This window comes from Coffea eugenioides, chromosome 3, assembly GCF_003713205.1.
Source record: "Coffea eugenioides isolate CCC68of chromosome 3, Ceug_1.0, whole genome shotgun sequence".
Lineage (NCBI taxonomy): Eukaryota > Viridiplantae > Streptophyta > Magnoliopsida > Gentianales > Rubiaceae > Coffea > Coffea eugenioides.
The window spans coordinates 42,192,083-42,207,169 of record NC_040037.1 but is presented as its reverse complement, the minus strand read 5'-3'; the positions used below and the strand labels follow the sequence as shown (position 1 = coordinate 42,207,169).

Genomic DNA, 15,087 nt, shown 5'->3' with positions numbered 1-15,087 from the left:
ACACGGTATCAAATAAACAAATATGATAGGCATCTATATAATGCAATGTTTTGAAAACCGGACCGGACCGGCCGGTTCGATCGGTTGAACCACGAACCGGCCATGGCACCGATCTGGTTTGACTTTGTCAGAAAACCGGTCAAAAATTGGTCGAACCGTGAAAACCGCCGAACCGGTGGTTTCCAGTTTTCAACTTTCCCTTTTTTTTAAAAAAAGTTTTGCAAAATGCAGCTATCAAGATTCAAACTCAAGACCTTTTTAATAGAAGACCAATGTATTAACCATTACACAATCACATCTTATTAGTTTTTTTCGATAACTTATTTATATAAAACAAACACTCATATTTCTTTTTTTCATTTTTCTTACAAAATCTCATTCTCTCATGACTCTTTCTTTTTAATTTTCAACTCTCTCTCTCTCTCTATCCTCTTTTCTTTTGTCACTCCCTTTTTAATCAAACCTCTTTATTTTTAATTTATTGATATTTTCTTTCATCTTTTAATTTTGTTTTTGTCCATCAAAATTGAAAAAAGTTAAAAAGGAATTATTTTTCTTTAACCCAAATTATTTAATGCCACAACCACTCACTTTTATCTCATTTTTTGTTTCTTATCAAGTTTACATTTCTATTTTCGATTCTCTTGACTTCCTTTGAACTCCAAACTTTCTTTTTTAAATTGCAATCTCTAAATCCCAAAATGTAAATTAAAATTTAAGTTCACAATGTCTAAATTCTCATAGACGTGAATTTTGTATAATTTCAAAATATTATGATATTTTTGGGTTGGATTTAGATATAATTGAAATTGAGATGAAATTTATTTGTTTTAACTTATAATTTGAAAATTTTATTTTTTAAAATCCAAGTTATTAAAAAATAGTAAACTTTTCATCATATAAAGTATTAAATTAGTCCATTACATGTCTTATTTTGTGCATATATATATTTATATAAATTATTTTTAAAAAAATTTATTGAACCGGGGTTAAACCGGTCCGACCGGTTGAACCTTGACCCTTTCACTTCACCAGTTCAATTAACGGTCCGGTTTTTAAAACATTGATATAATGCTAAATCCGGGGAACTAAACTAAAAATCAAGACACTGAATAAAAATAGCATTTGCGGATACAATGTATGTTTTGTAGAAAGAAACATGGATATTGACAGGGGCAAATGTCATTAAAGTAGGGTGAGGTTAATCTTCATTAATTGGAGAGGATTTTTTCTCCATTACATCTAAATAAGTATAATTATAATTTTACTTTTTAAAATAAAAATCATACATATTATATTTTTCAATTGTTTAAAGTACATACAAAAATTAAAAGTAAATTGATTAAATTTTACTGTTGAATCAAACTTTAAAAACTTTATCATAATTTGACCCATTTTACACCATCAAACTGTTTTGTGCAAATTGAATAATAAAATAGTCACATATGAGTTTGATTTTTAAGCATGTTGGTCTACTCTTGAAAATAAAATTATTCATACAAGCAAAAATGGATAGATAAATGGAGAAAAAAGTAATGAAGAGGATCTCAATGATGGTATGAGTGGCCAAAGACCGTCACAGTAAGGGCATTGGGATCCATTAAAAATATACTAATTGAATATGGTTTGTATATATATCACTATGTCGTTAAATGGCAAAAATAGTCAAATATTTGTCAGTTAAAATCAAGTATTTGTGTCTAATTTTTTGGGGGCCAAGGTGAACGAAAAGCGTGAAATGCCTGAAATGGAGATTTACTAATTAGTTTATCCCAAATTTCAGTTGTTATGGAGACCAGGGTCTCCATGACGGCCACCAATAGAAATGTCAATTAATAGGGAGATTAATAAGTTAGAGCGAATTGCGCGAAATGTCACTAAACTATTTCAAAGTGCCGGTTCTGGTCACTAAACTTTTTTATTAGCGCGAAATGTCACTGAACTAGTAAATCTGTACCGTTTTGGTCACTCCGTGTATTTGTGCCGTCAGTAGAGACGGAAATCAACTTTTTGAGGGGCAAATTCGTCTGTACAGCCTTAGTGGGAAGAGTTTCATCTGGTAAGTGAAAGGTTTAACTGTGGGGCTTTGGAATGTTGGTAAAATTTTTGGAAATGTGGACAATGACAGTGAAAAGTATCAAAATTGATCCATTCTTCTCACAGTAATCAGTGACAAGACTCAAAGAACCGGCAAAAGACGAAGATTAGCAGTGAAGAATCGGTCATCGATGACAGCGAAATGGGTGAAAAGGCAAAGGGATGAATTCATTGATCCATACACATTATACGGTAAGAAATATTACAATCCGTACACATTTTGCTTGATTAATGGTGTTGTTTGTGTTTTGAGTATAAAGAAGTATTTAGTGAGAGTTTTTATTGGGTTTAGGGTTTGCTGAAGTGATCCGATTGTTTAGAAAATGACATAAGAACGATTGACTTCCCTTTTTGTCGTATAAGTGGGTTGCAAAGGGTCCTACAAGAACCCTCTATCTTGTAATTTAATCATAAAAAATAAACTTTTCAAAATGCAGTTGTCTGATTCGGGTTAATTAACAAATGGGGGTTAAGTATTTTTATAAGAAGAACAGCATGTATGACAATAAAAAATGGTGATTAACAAGAATCATGTTGTTTGCCTTTGTTGTTGTTGTTGCAGTTGCTGATAGACCTGTATTTTCGATTAAACTCCACCACGGCGGTAAAATTGAGGGAGAGAAATACAAGAGTTATGTGGGTGGAGAGATTGATTATTTCGATCTTTGCCATGCTGATTTTATGTCGATTCATGAAATAAATAAAATGGTGGAAAAGTGTGGGCACAACAATACTATGTTATATTATTACATTGACCCTAGAGGGGATTTGAACCATGGACTGATGGAACTTCAAACGGATGAAGACATTATGCAATTCTGTGGTTGGGTTAATGAGTACAAGTTGATGGAAGTATACTGTCATCATTTAACAGTTGAGGAAATATATGAGTTGCAGAAGAAAAAGGAATTGGAACAGTTATCACAGACAAAGAGTTCAGTGGTAATAGAGGAGATCTTGGATGATGGTGAAATTCTTACACAACAGGCAGCAATACCTCATAGACAACGAAAAGGAGTCCAAGCTAGTAGATCAGTTGCAGCTTTAGAGTGGACACATGACCATGCTGGTGAAGATGAAGATGCATACCAAAATTCTTCTGGGAGATGTGAGCAGGCCAACAACAATACACAGGAGTCCGAGCCACAAATGCATAGCCAAGTTGATAATGACCCAACTCCATCAAGTCAGAATAGGAGGGACAATGACAGTTCCAGGAATAGAAGAAACAGAGATAGGAGAAAATCTCGTACGTCGGAGGCCCTTTGTGGTGCTACAAAAAGAGTTAGAAAAGGAGGTGTAGCAAATGAAGGTGTATCAAATAATGGTGCTGCAACTGAAGGTGCATCAAATGGAGGTGCAGCAGGTCAAGGTGCATCAAATGGAGGTGCAGTAGGTGAAGGTGCAACAAATGAAGGTGCAGCAACTGAACCTGTAACAGAAACTGGGGCAGCAACTGAAGCTGAAGCATGTGAAAATAGAGAAGGTGCAGCAACTGAAGCTGAAACAGAAGCTGGTCCTGAAACTGAAGCTGAAGCATGTGAAAATAGAGCGGAACACAACCCACTATTGGATGATATTGTGGAAGGGGAATTAAATAGTGATCTAGATTCAGAAGATGAAGATGTTCCTGTGAGATACACTAGTTTCAATGCTAGCAGAGATGGAACAGATCCCCATTTTCATGTTGGGCAAAAATTTGGAACCAAAAAACAGTTCAGAGATGCTCTCAGAAATTATGCAATTATAAGTGGAAGACCTGTATACATGTATACAAGTGACAAAACAAGAATGAGAGCTAAATGTGCAGATCCGTGTAAGTGGTACATTTATGCTAGCCACGTTCCTGCTTTGGGTACTGAAGACTTTGTAGTTAAAACAATTTACGATGTCCACACCAATTGCAGCCATGCTTGGAGAAACAAAAACATGACATCCAATTGGGTAGCAGACAAGTTTGAAGAGTCTGTTAGATCCAACATGAACATGCCTGTTAGGCAATTGTTACAGAGTATAGATGAGCAATATAGTTGCGAGATCACAAGAAACAAAGGTTACAAAGCACTTGCAATGGCTAAGGCTGCTATCAAAGGGTCAGCATCTCAGCAGTATATTGATGTTGGGAGGTACGCAGCAGAACTACAAAAAACTCACCCTGACACCACCATAGACATCAAGTATTCACCAAGAGCTGATCCTGAAAGTAATCCCAGATTCATGAGATTTTACTGATGTTTGGGACCAATGAAAAAGGGATTTAGAGAGGGATGTAGGCCCCTTATTGCTCTTGATGGCTGTCACACTAAGGGGGCATATCCAGGGCAGTTGTTGATTGCTATTGGGGCAGATCCAAATAGTGGCTGGTGGCCATTAGCTTGGGCAGTTGTTGAGAAGGAGGCTCGGGAACAATGGCTTTGGTTTTTGAGTTTACTGATTGGTGATCTAGAAATACCAGCAACTAGCAGTGAATACACTTTTATTTCAGACCAACAGAAGGTTAGGAGTACTGTTCTTTATCCTTATAGCATGTATTGTATAGGATAATTTTTGCAAGTGACTAAACTTAGAACTCTTTTATAGGGTCTTGATAGTGCACTGCTGGAGTTATTACCAGAAGCTGGCCATAGATATTGTGTACAGCATATGTACAGAAATTTCAAGAAAAAGCACCCTGGTGAAGTGCTTAAAGAAAAATTCTGGAGCATTGCAGCAGCATCAACAGTGGAGTTCTATGAGGCAGCGTTGGAAGAGCTTAGAGCATATGACCAGCAAGCTCACGCGTGGGTCAAGAGAGCTGCACCACCTCATCACTGGTGTAAGGCTTTTTTTCCACTTCACATGAAATCTGACATGCTGGTTAATAATTTATTAGAGACATTTAATTCTCATATATTAAATGCTAGAGAGTTGCCAGTGATTGGGATGGTTGAGTGGATTAGACAATTCATAATGGAAAGGATATCAAATAGGGTGTATTGGATGAGAAAATGTAGTGGTCCTGTAGGACCAGCAATAAAGGCTTTGATTGAGGAGAGGGAAAAGTTTTCTAGAAAGTGGAAGTCAATATCAAATGGGAAGGGGGGATATCAGGTTAGGGGACCTAAGGGGGAACAATTTGCTGTGTACTTAAGAGACAGAACCTGTACATGCAGGTTGTGGCAAATTAGTGGGCTCCCCTGCTGCCATGCAATTTCTGCCATTTTAAAAATTGGTAGGAACCCAAATGACTATGCCAATCAGTGTTATAGTAGAGATCTATTCTTTCAAATATATGAGAATGTACTATATCCAATTAGTGGAAAGTCTCTATGGCCTCAGAGTGATATTCCCATATTAGATCCTCCACTTGCATGTGTCCAACCTGGTAGGCCCAAGAAAGCAAGAAGAAAAGATAGTTCTGAAAATAGAAGTGGTGTTCATGTGGGAACGAATAATGTGCAAAAATTAAGAAAGCATGTGATCATGCACTGTAGAAGATGTGGTCAGGCAGGCCACAATGCTGCTACCTGCAAAAGTGTTCCAGAAAATAATGGAGGTGAAGGCTGCAGTCAACCTGCTCCAGCTCCTAAACATGCTAGAAAGTCAAAAGGCACCAACAATGGCTCAAGCACAACACATGGAGCTAATTCTCAGGAGCCTGATTTTGCTCATGTGGAAGTTCAAGGATATTCTTCAAGTTGTGTCAATTCTCAGCCACATGGAGCTGAAGAGCAAACTACTTCCCATAATGACACTGGTTTACATGCTGAACGTAATGCACAAGCTGCCACTAGTAGTACGAAAAAGTAGCAGATTAGAAAGACTAAGACACCTGTAGGTGCAAAAATTTATTTCTAATTTTATTTTTAATTTTACTATGGTAAATAGCTATTGTTAATATTTATTGTACTTGTGTACAGGTGAGGAGAGTTAGGCCTGTCAATGATACCGACCAATCTACTACAGCGGCCAACAAACAGTCTCTCCATTCAAAGAGAAAGCTGTCTGAAATTGACAAGATAAGGATCAACACCAACTATGAGTACTTGGGCAAAGAGCCTCCATTCAAGATTGGTAGATGGGCTGGAACATCAAGGAGCAGTAGAAGTGGAAGTGGAAGATCAGATTAAAGGACTTGTTTGCATAGCTTTTGTTTGGATGTATTCTATGTCTAGGACAATTCCAGATTATTTATATGTGAAACATGGCTAACTTTGTTGGCAGTTGTTTGGAATGACAGTGACAATTATCTCTTTTGTAAAGCAGCTGTTTGGAATGATAGTGATAATTATCTCTTTTGTTGTATTTGGCTTTATGTTTTCTGCATTTGTGAGCTACTTTTCTTTTGCACCACCTATATGTTGGAACTAATACTTCAGTCTTTTATTCATAAATTACAATTTCAAACATCCATGGTGTAAACAACACCAACCAAAATGAGGTGTATATAAAAACACTACAACCTCAACAACAACGAGCTGTGTATTAAAACATTTGACAACACTGGTTTAGGATTTGAAGTACAACAATACTCTAGTAGCCATCAATTTGCAGCCTTCCAAACTTCTGTCCCTTGTTAGGCCCCCAAATCCACATTGATGCATTAACAATTGTCCAGGCTATAACAAAAAGAACAATGACCATTTTTTTCACATTCTTTCTTCCAAGCTTCTCCTTCAGATTTTTTACTTTATCTTCCATTTTCTCAGCTTTCTTTTGCAACTTGAGAATTTGTTGCCGCAAAGTTTCATTCTCGATTTCCACCCTATTTATTCTTCTTAAAAGACCGGGTATGACTTGTTTCGAACGCTCACACATTTCTTCATCATACCAATTCCAATAACCACAGCTATCAACCTACAAAAAAATTATCCAAATTCTTTTTAGCCGATAAATGTCTAAACAATTAAACATTAACCTAATTTAACGAATTTCCTATATCTTCACACACTTACCTTGCCATTAGCACATTCAACATATCTCCTTGCCGGGTTCCTATCAGTCCATGAAGTCTTCAAATTGGTTTTACTGCCACAAGAGCAGGTCGGAGTTGTTTCCTTGCCTTTTCCTCTCATGAAGGTTCAACACATTCCCAGCAAATTGCAAGTCGGAGTTCTTTTCTTAGGTATTCCTCCAATGAAGCTTCAACACATTCCCAGCAAATTGCAACTTCGTATATTGTCCCTCCTACTCCATATTTGCAGAAGAAATCTATTACAGGATAAGGGTTTGCACTTCCTAATTGAACTTACGAGTTGTCTGAAGCTTTAGAGTGATTTATGGTGGAGAGTTTCAAGGAAAAGACTGTGCAGACGAATTTGCCCCTCAAAAAGTTGATTTCCGTCTCTCCTGACGGCACAAATACACGGAGTGACCAAAACGGTACAGATTTACTAGTTCAGTGACATTTCGCGCTAATAAAAAAGTTTAGTGACCAGAACCGGCACTTTGAAATAGTTTAGTGACATTTCGCGCAATTCGCTCAATAAGTTATGTTAAAAGGTTTGGCCAATGAGTATGTGTTCAGGTGGTAAGTTAGAAAAATCCTTAAAAATGTAAAATGCATTTAACCGAAAAGAGTAAAATACAGTTTTGGTATCTAAACTTGGATCTTTAAGTAATTTTGGTACCTAAGCTTTGAATGAAAATAAATTTGGTACCCAATATTATAATATCTAAGAATCTTTTGTATACTTGACAAATTTTTTTAATTCCTACTCGAAAATGTAACATGCTGTCACATGCCATGCAACGAAATTGTAAAAAAAAAAATTCAAAAAATCATAAAATAAGCTGCTAACCTCATGGCCTGTTTAAGGACTAATAGAATGAGGATCACTCATTTAAAAAGAAAATAAATTCATGTGAAATCTATTATGACAATTATGTTTAGGGATAATTGCAGAAACCTCCCTGAGATTTCTGACATTTGCGCTGACCTCCCCTCTAGGTTTAGAAATTGCATTCACCTCCCCTGAACAGTAACAATTTGTTGCAGAGACCTCATTGACAGCTTTTGTAGAAGTGAGATAAGAATTTTCTTCCAATTTTGCCCTTACTTGCTTGACAATTATTATTTGCTTGACAATTGCTTAACTAATTATCTAATTAGTTAATAGTTAAACTAATTAACTATTAACTAATTATCTAATTAACTATTAACTAATTAACTAATTATCTAATTAATTAATTAACTAATTATCTAATTGACTAATTAACTAATTATTTAATTAACTAATTAACTCAAGCTGTTGTCTGTCCGAAACTAACAAACTATTTGCATGTTAAACTAATTAACTAATTAACTGCTTAACTAATTAACTAATTAACTAACTAACTAATTAACAAACTATTTGCATGTTAAACTATATGCAGTACGCATTACCTATTTAAAGTATCGGTTCTTTATGGGTATTTTACTTTCAAACATTTAATTTATGATAAAAACATCAATGTTTGTAAGTAAAATCAAAAAGTGTTACAGTAATATTCTTTCAAAAAGGGAGGGGCATAGGGCCATAAATTAAATGTTTGAAAGTAAGAATATTAATATTACTGTAACACTTTTTGAATTTTACTTACAAACATTGATGTTTTTATCATAAATTAAATGTTTGAAAGTAAAATACCTATAAAGAACCGATACTTTAAATAGCTAATGCGTACTGAATATAATTTAACATGCAAATAGTTTTTTAATTAGTTAGTTAGTTAATTAGTTAATTAGTTTAACATGCAAATAGTTTGTTAGTTTTGGGATAGACAACAGCTTTAGTTAATTAGTTAATTAGTTAATTATTTAATTAGATAATTAGTTAGTTAATTAGTTAAGCAGTTAATTAGTTTAACATGCAAATAGTTTGTTAGTTTCGGATAGACAACAGTTTTAGTTAATTAGTTAATTAGTTAAACAGTTAATTAGTTAATTAGTTTAGCATGCAAATAGTTTGTTAGTTTTGGATAGACAATAACTTTAGTTAATTAGATAAACAAAAATTAGTTAATTAATTAATTAGATAATTAGGTAGTTAATTAGTTAAGCAGTGAATTAGTTAATTAGTTTAACATGCAAATAGTTTGTTAGTTTCGGACAGACAACAGCTTTAGTTAATTAGTTAATTAGATAATTATTTAATTAGTTAATTAGATAAATAGAAATTAGTTAATTAGATAATTAGTTAATATTTAATTAGTTTAACTATGCAGAAATAGTTTAATTAGTTAATAACTATTAACAATTAGATAATTAGATAATTAGTTAATTAGTTAATTAGATAATTAGTTATTAATTAATTAGATTATTAGTGATTTAGTTAATTAGTTAATTAATTAATTAGTTAATTAGTTAAACTATGCAGAAATAGTTAATTTAGTGTAATTTTTATTAACAAATATTTTGTTGGGTTTGATGAAAGTACTCATCACATTCATTTGGTAAAATTAAATCATGTCAGGGGTACTTTAGTAAATTGACCCACTTTTGCCTATTAAATTGCCTCCAACTTTTGATAGGGGAGGTCAGTGCTATTTCAAAATTGATAGAGGAGGTCAATGCTATTACTATAAAAGTCAGGGGAGGTTTCTGCAATTATCCCTTATGTTTATGATTACTCACCTACAATGTCGATTCAAGTTTGAAATCGACTATGTCAATTATGTTTGCGATTACTCTTTTACAATTTCAATTCCAGTTTGAAGGCCACTATGTGACTTGAGTTTATGATTACTATCTACATCAACTAACAATTGTGCATGTACCATCACTCCCTCTCCCCTTTCTCCCACATCGATCTGGTGAGGGTCGAGTGATGAGAGTTTAAGTCCCCTTGGTCCAACTTGAAAGTCAGCAATTGCCTTTTAAGTTGGATTGAGGATTAAGGTTTAACATTTCTTCCTCTATCTTTGTTGGAAAGAAACAAGAGTCATGGAGAGGGTTAATAGTTAGCGTCAATCTGAGTGTTTCCCTCTCTCCTTTCTCCCACATCGGTCTGGTGAAGGTCGAGTGATGAGAGTTTAAGTCCCCTTGATCCAACTTGGAAGTCAGCAATTGCCTTTTAAGTTGGATTGAGAATTAAGGTTTAAAATTTCTTCCTCTATCTTTGTTGGAAAGAAACAAGAGTCATGGAGAGAGTTAATAGCTAGCGTAGTCTGAATGTTTCTCTCTCCCATATCGGTCTGGTGAGGATCGAGTGATGAGAGTTTAAATCCCTTTGGTCCAATTTAAAAATCAGCAATTACCTTTTAAGTTGGATTGAGGATTAAGATTTAAAATTTCTTCCTTTATCTTTGTTGGAAAAAAAAAATTGTGCATGTACCATCACAATTCTACGTTTGTCTTTGCTGTCTTTTGCCTGGCCCATGGTGACGTGTTGTCCTTTTTCCTTCAATTCTTCTTACTATGCACAGATGATTCAGTCCCATTGGGAACCTAAATTTGTGTTCCCAATGCAACTGACAGGAAATCCAAGACAATATCAAAGCTGAGACAGCACCAAAATTGTTAAAAGTTCTTGTCTCCATTTATTTTAGTTTTATGTAATGTAGTACTAGATTGTAACCATTGATGATTTGTTAATAAACAATTAATGACTTCAATAAATATTAGTTAGCTCAATTTCAAGTATGGAGTACTTACGTACTTATTAACATGTGACATATATAATATTAGTTTTGAATTATTGATGTTTTGTTAACTTTGTATTATTTACTTGAATCCATACAATTACCGATCTACTCATATCTAGATAACATTTGAATAGATTTTTGGTACAATTATTTTTGGCTACATGGATTTTTAATGACTTGGTAAAAATTCATAAGTAAATTTTGAGATTTATGGGGTTGTTTGGCAAACGAATTTTTTGTCAAGTTTTCCTTTTACAAGTTTTTTAATAATTTTAGTTATAATAATCTTTAAAAATTTCTTAAAAATTTTAAAATACACACTTCAAAAGACCTAAAAATTTTTTTCCTTCTTTTCTTTCTTCTTCTTCCTTTTCCCACCTCAACCCACCACAATCATTGCCGACACCAATACTAACACCACCACTATTATTTTGTTGACTAACACCACCACTATTGTTGACATCGGCAATCTCTTCCTTTTTTTTTTTTTTCTTTTTCTCTCTCTCTCTCCCTCCTCCCTCCCTTTTCCATCTCCCCTCTCCTCCTCCTCCTCCATTTTTTCTCTTCCTCCTCCCTCCCTCTCTTTCTCTCCTCCTCCCCCCGCCACCCTCCCCCTCCCCTTCACTCTCCCCCCTAGTCGCACGACCAAAAAAGAGGAATATAAAATTTTTCTCATTTTATTCTTTTTTTTTAAAGCACCTCAACCCACCACCATCATAATTATGTGTGAGAGAGGGGGAATAAATCAACAATATAGTACTATAAGAACAAGTCTATTAAATTTTATTTTTCACTCTTCTCGACCGATAACAATAATAAGACTATATGACTTGATAAACAAATATTGACAATTACAATAAATTACCTGATAAATTACTAATTTCTAATTGTTAAAACTACTATAACTTGGATTCTAATAAAACTATTAGAAACTAAACTTGACTAGAACAGTATTAAATAACAATATAGAAACTTCTATTTTTTAGACTTGCTTTAATATGCCAGCAACATATCATAACAACTTCCAAAACTCATAACAATATAATTATGTTCCATACATCTTTCTTATCCATAAGTTAAGAAATTTATTTAAATACAATTCTATCATCAAAATGCAACCTTCGAGTTGTTATTAAGTAAAAAACATCAACAACGTAAAAATAATAAGCATGTATCTCCCAAAGAACAAGAAAATGATTGAAACCTACAGTAGTTCGAATAAAATTCTAAATCACCTTAGTCGCACTCATTTAATGTGGTAAAGTTACAGATATAGATGTAGACAGAAGTACCTTAAACATATTCTAGTAGTTCTTGTTAAGACCAGAACAATGATATGGATCAAGAATCAAGTGCAGATCATTTTTTCGCCTCATTGACAAGCCAAAGTTCTCAGTCATGTCCAGCTGATCGTGTTTCAACTCACCAGGGAGCTTCCAATCAAAATGGAACAACAGTTGTGCAAGGAGAAGCTCAATATTTGCTTGTGCATATGATATACCTGGGCATATCCTTCGTCCAGAACCAAATGGGATATATTCATAATTATTCCCCTTATAATCCACTTCAGAATCAAGAAATCTGTCTGGATTAAATTTCTCAGCATCAACCCAGTACATGGGATCCCTTCCAATTGCCCAAGCATTAACAAGAACTCTTGACTTAGCTGGTATTTGGTAACCATTAATTTCACATTGTTCACTACATTCTCTTGGAAGCAACAAGGGAACGCTAGGATGTATTCTTAAGGTTTCTTTAATGATTGCACCCAAGTATTTCAACTCGTGAAGGCTCGATTCATCAACATTTCCTTTTTCATCAAAGACATTTCTTACTTCATCTTGTGCCCTTTTCATTACTACTGGATTCCTAATTATCTCAGAAATTGCCCATTCCATAGTCGTTGACCATGTCTCACTCCCGGCGGTGAAAATATCCTGAAATGCAGTTGGAAAATTGAGACAATGTTGGATAAAGACACGGATAGACACAAACTTTCCCAATTTTAGATGTCCTTTGAACCCATAATATTTTATTCAGACCACTTGGGTCAGATAGACAAGGGAATAATTATTTTCAACTGGACAAATTCAAAATTTGTCATTGTCATAGATCAGCCTAGGAATTTTTTTTTTTTTTTTATAGAATTTTGCAGTCAAGACGGTCGGCCGAAGATACAATTCCAAGTTGCAAAAAAGATCACTGCCCCATGCATTGAACCTTGTATACTGTAGCCTGACCAATTCAAAGTTTTTCATCGATTAAACAAATGATCATTTCAATTAGATGGGTATACATCTTGTCTCCATGTGACAGTTAGGCTATAAGGTGAAGTTGAAGGACAAAGTAAAAAATTACATTGAAGTTAAGAGAATATTGTACGAAAAGAATTTTTAAATTAGTGATTAAATAGGGAAAAAAAACTCAGGTATAGACTTCACACATGGATTAATCAAGTGATGATAAATCAAAGAATGAGCACAACAGGGTTCTATTCTCACCAAAAGCAAATTGTTGGAGCCACCCATACAACACAAACTTGGCCAGCCATAGGGTATGGAGTCTTGTTGGGTGGTACTTGGACAGTAGCAGATTAAATTGTGATCAAACACTTCGCTACCCAAAAAAAATAAAAAATAAAAAATCCAACGTTTTCTTTTTCTTTTATTTTTTGTATTTTTAGGCAAACAACAGGTAATATTGGTGATTGCTATCTAATAACTTTGATTAAAAATTTAAATTGTCTTGCAACAAAAAAATATTTAACCTTAGGATTAATTTGATGGTACTAATTTGGTTTTTTGCCCCGGTTCTTGATGTTCAATTGGCAGGATCAAATGTTCAGTGAATTACTTCCATTGGCCAAATTAGTGGGTCTTAACATCACAACATGCAATGCAGCAATTCAAGAACCAAAATAAATGAGAAAGATCAAAGAATTTAAGAGGTGAGTCGTTACTTACAAAGATAACTGCTTTGATGATTGTGTCAGTAAGTTCAGGATCAAAGTCTCCACGTTTCTGAATTTTGAGAAGAACATCAACAATAGTCTCCTTCGTTTCTTCTGTACTTGCCTGATTTGCCTCTTTCAATAATTTCTCTTTATGATCTTTGAGAATGTTTTCGACTATTTCATCAACCTGTTTGTGCACAATCTCCGTCTTATACCTCGTGATGCTCAAAACTTGAAGCAGTTTCACAGAAGGATACATGTCAGCTAAGCTGAAGCCTGATGTCAACTTACTTATTTCCTCTGTCAGTTGGATGTATTTTTCTGTATTTCTATCTTTTTTCCCAAATGCAATGCAGCCCGTGATGCCATAACTGAGAGAGAAAAGGCTTTTGCTAATATTGATGATGGATCCCTTTTGAGAATGTATTGATTTGATGAGATTGAAGACCTCCTCTTCCCTAATTGATTTGAAAGCCTGGACGCGATTTCGACTTAGGAGCTCAACAGTGCATATCTTTCGCAGCTGTCTCCAATGATTTCCATATGGTGCAAGGTCAAGATCTGTAAAACCATAGGAGATGATATTGAATGCAACATGATGATTAGGTCTTGAAGCAAATAACATATCATTGGTTTTGTAGATCTCTTTTGCCATTTCTGGTGAAGTTACAATGATGGTTGAAATTTCACCAAGCTTTAGATGCATTAATGGTCCATATCTTCCTGCCAAGTCTCTGAGCATGAGATGGAGTTGTGATCCAAAAAGTTGATGTATGTTTCCTATGATAGGAAGTGGCTTAGGACCAGGGGGAAGCTTCAATCTTGAGTTCTTACGTATGGGTTTTGAGAGCATTTTTATTAATATGATAGAGAAGATAAGGAACAGACTGAGGAAAAAGATGAGCTCCATGGAGAATGGATAAACAGCAGTGCAATTTGAGTTGATTTCCTCAAGGAAGAGGAGAATTTATAAGCACAATAGAAGGATAAGAGAATGAGACGTATCACCAATAATAATATTTATTTTAATAATCAATCACTAATGTCAAAATATGACAACAGAAATTCTAAAGTAAAACAAAATTATCTTCAAAAAAGTGGAGTTTGAAGTGAGATTATTATGAGACTAAGAATTGGACTGTTATAGGACAATTTTTGGAAAGAGAAATTGAACGAAATTCCTCATGAAATAGCTATACAGTAGAGGAGCAACTCCTAATTAAGTCTTTCTTGGCTGCCGTTCGAGGGTTAGTCAATTTCTAGGTGCGTTATGAAAAGTATGGCCTCAGTCAATTCTTAGCACATACTAATTTGTCCAAAGTATTCAGCTATTCAAACCTTGTAATATCTGTTTGGAAATTTGTCCTTTTTCCTAATAGGGAAAAGTTAGAAACTGCATACCAACGGAACTTGTAACCAAGCTTCCATTGAAC

The 15,087-nt window shown here is 34.4% G+C and overlaps 1 protein-coding gene across 1 annotated transcript; it reads right to left on the bottom strand.

Annotated features, from left to right (window-relative positions):
* Positions 1 to 12,005: 12,005 nt before the first annotated feature.
* LOC113766667 (tabersonine 16-hydroxylase 2-like) lies at positions 12,006 to 14,564 on the bottom strand. The gene is made up of 2 exons (XM_027310832.1): positions 13,665 to 14,564; positions 12,006 to 12,638 (listed from the first exon to the last, which is right to left on the bottom strand). Exons 1-2 carry the CDS (start codon positions 14,562 to 14,564, stop codon positions 12,006 to 12,008), a joined length of 1,533 nt encoding a protein of 510 aa, XP_027166633.1.
* Positions 14,565 to 15,087: the final 523 nt, after the last annotated feature.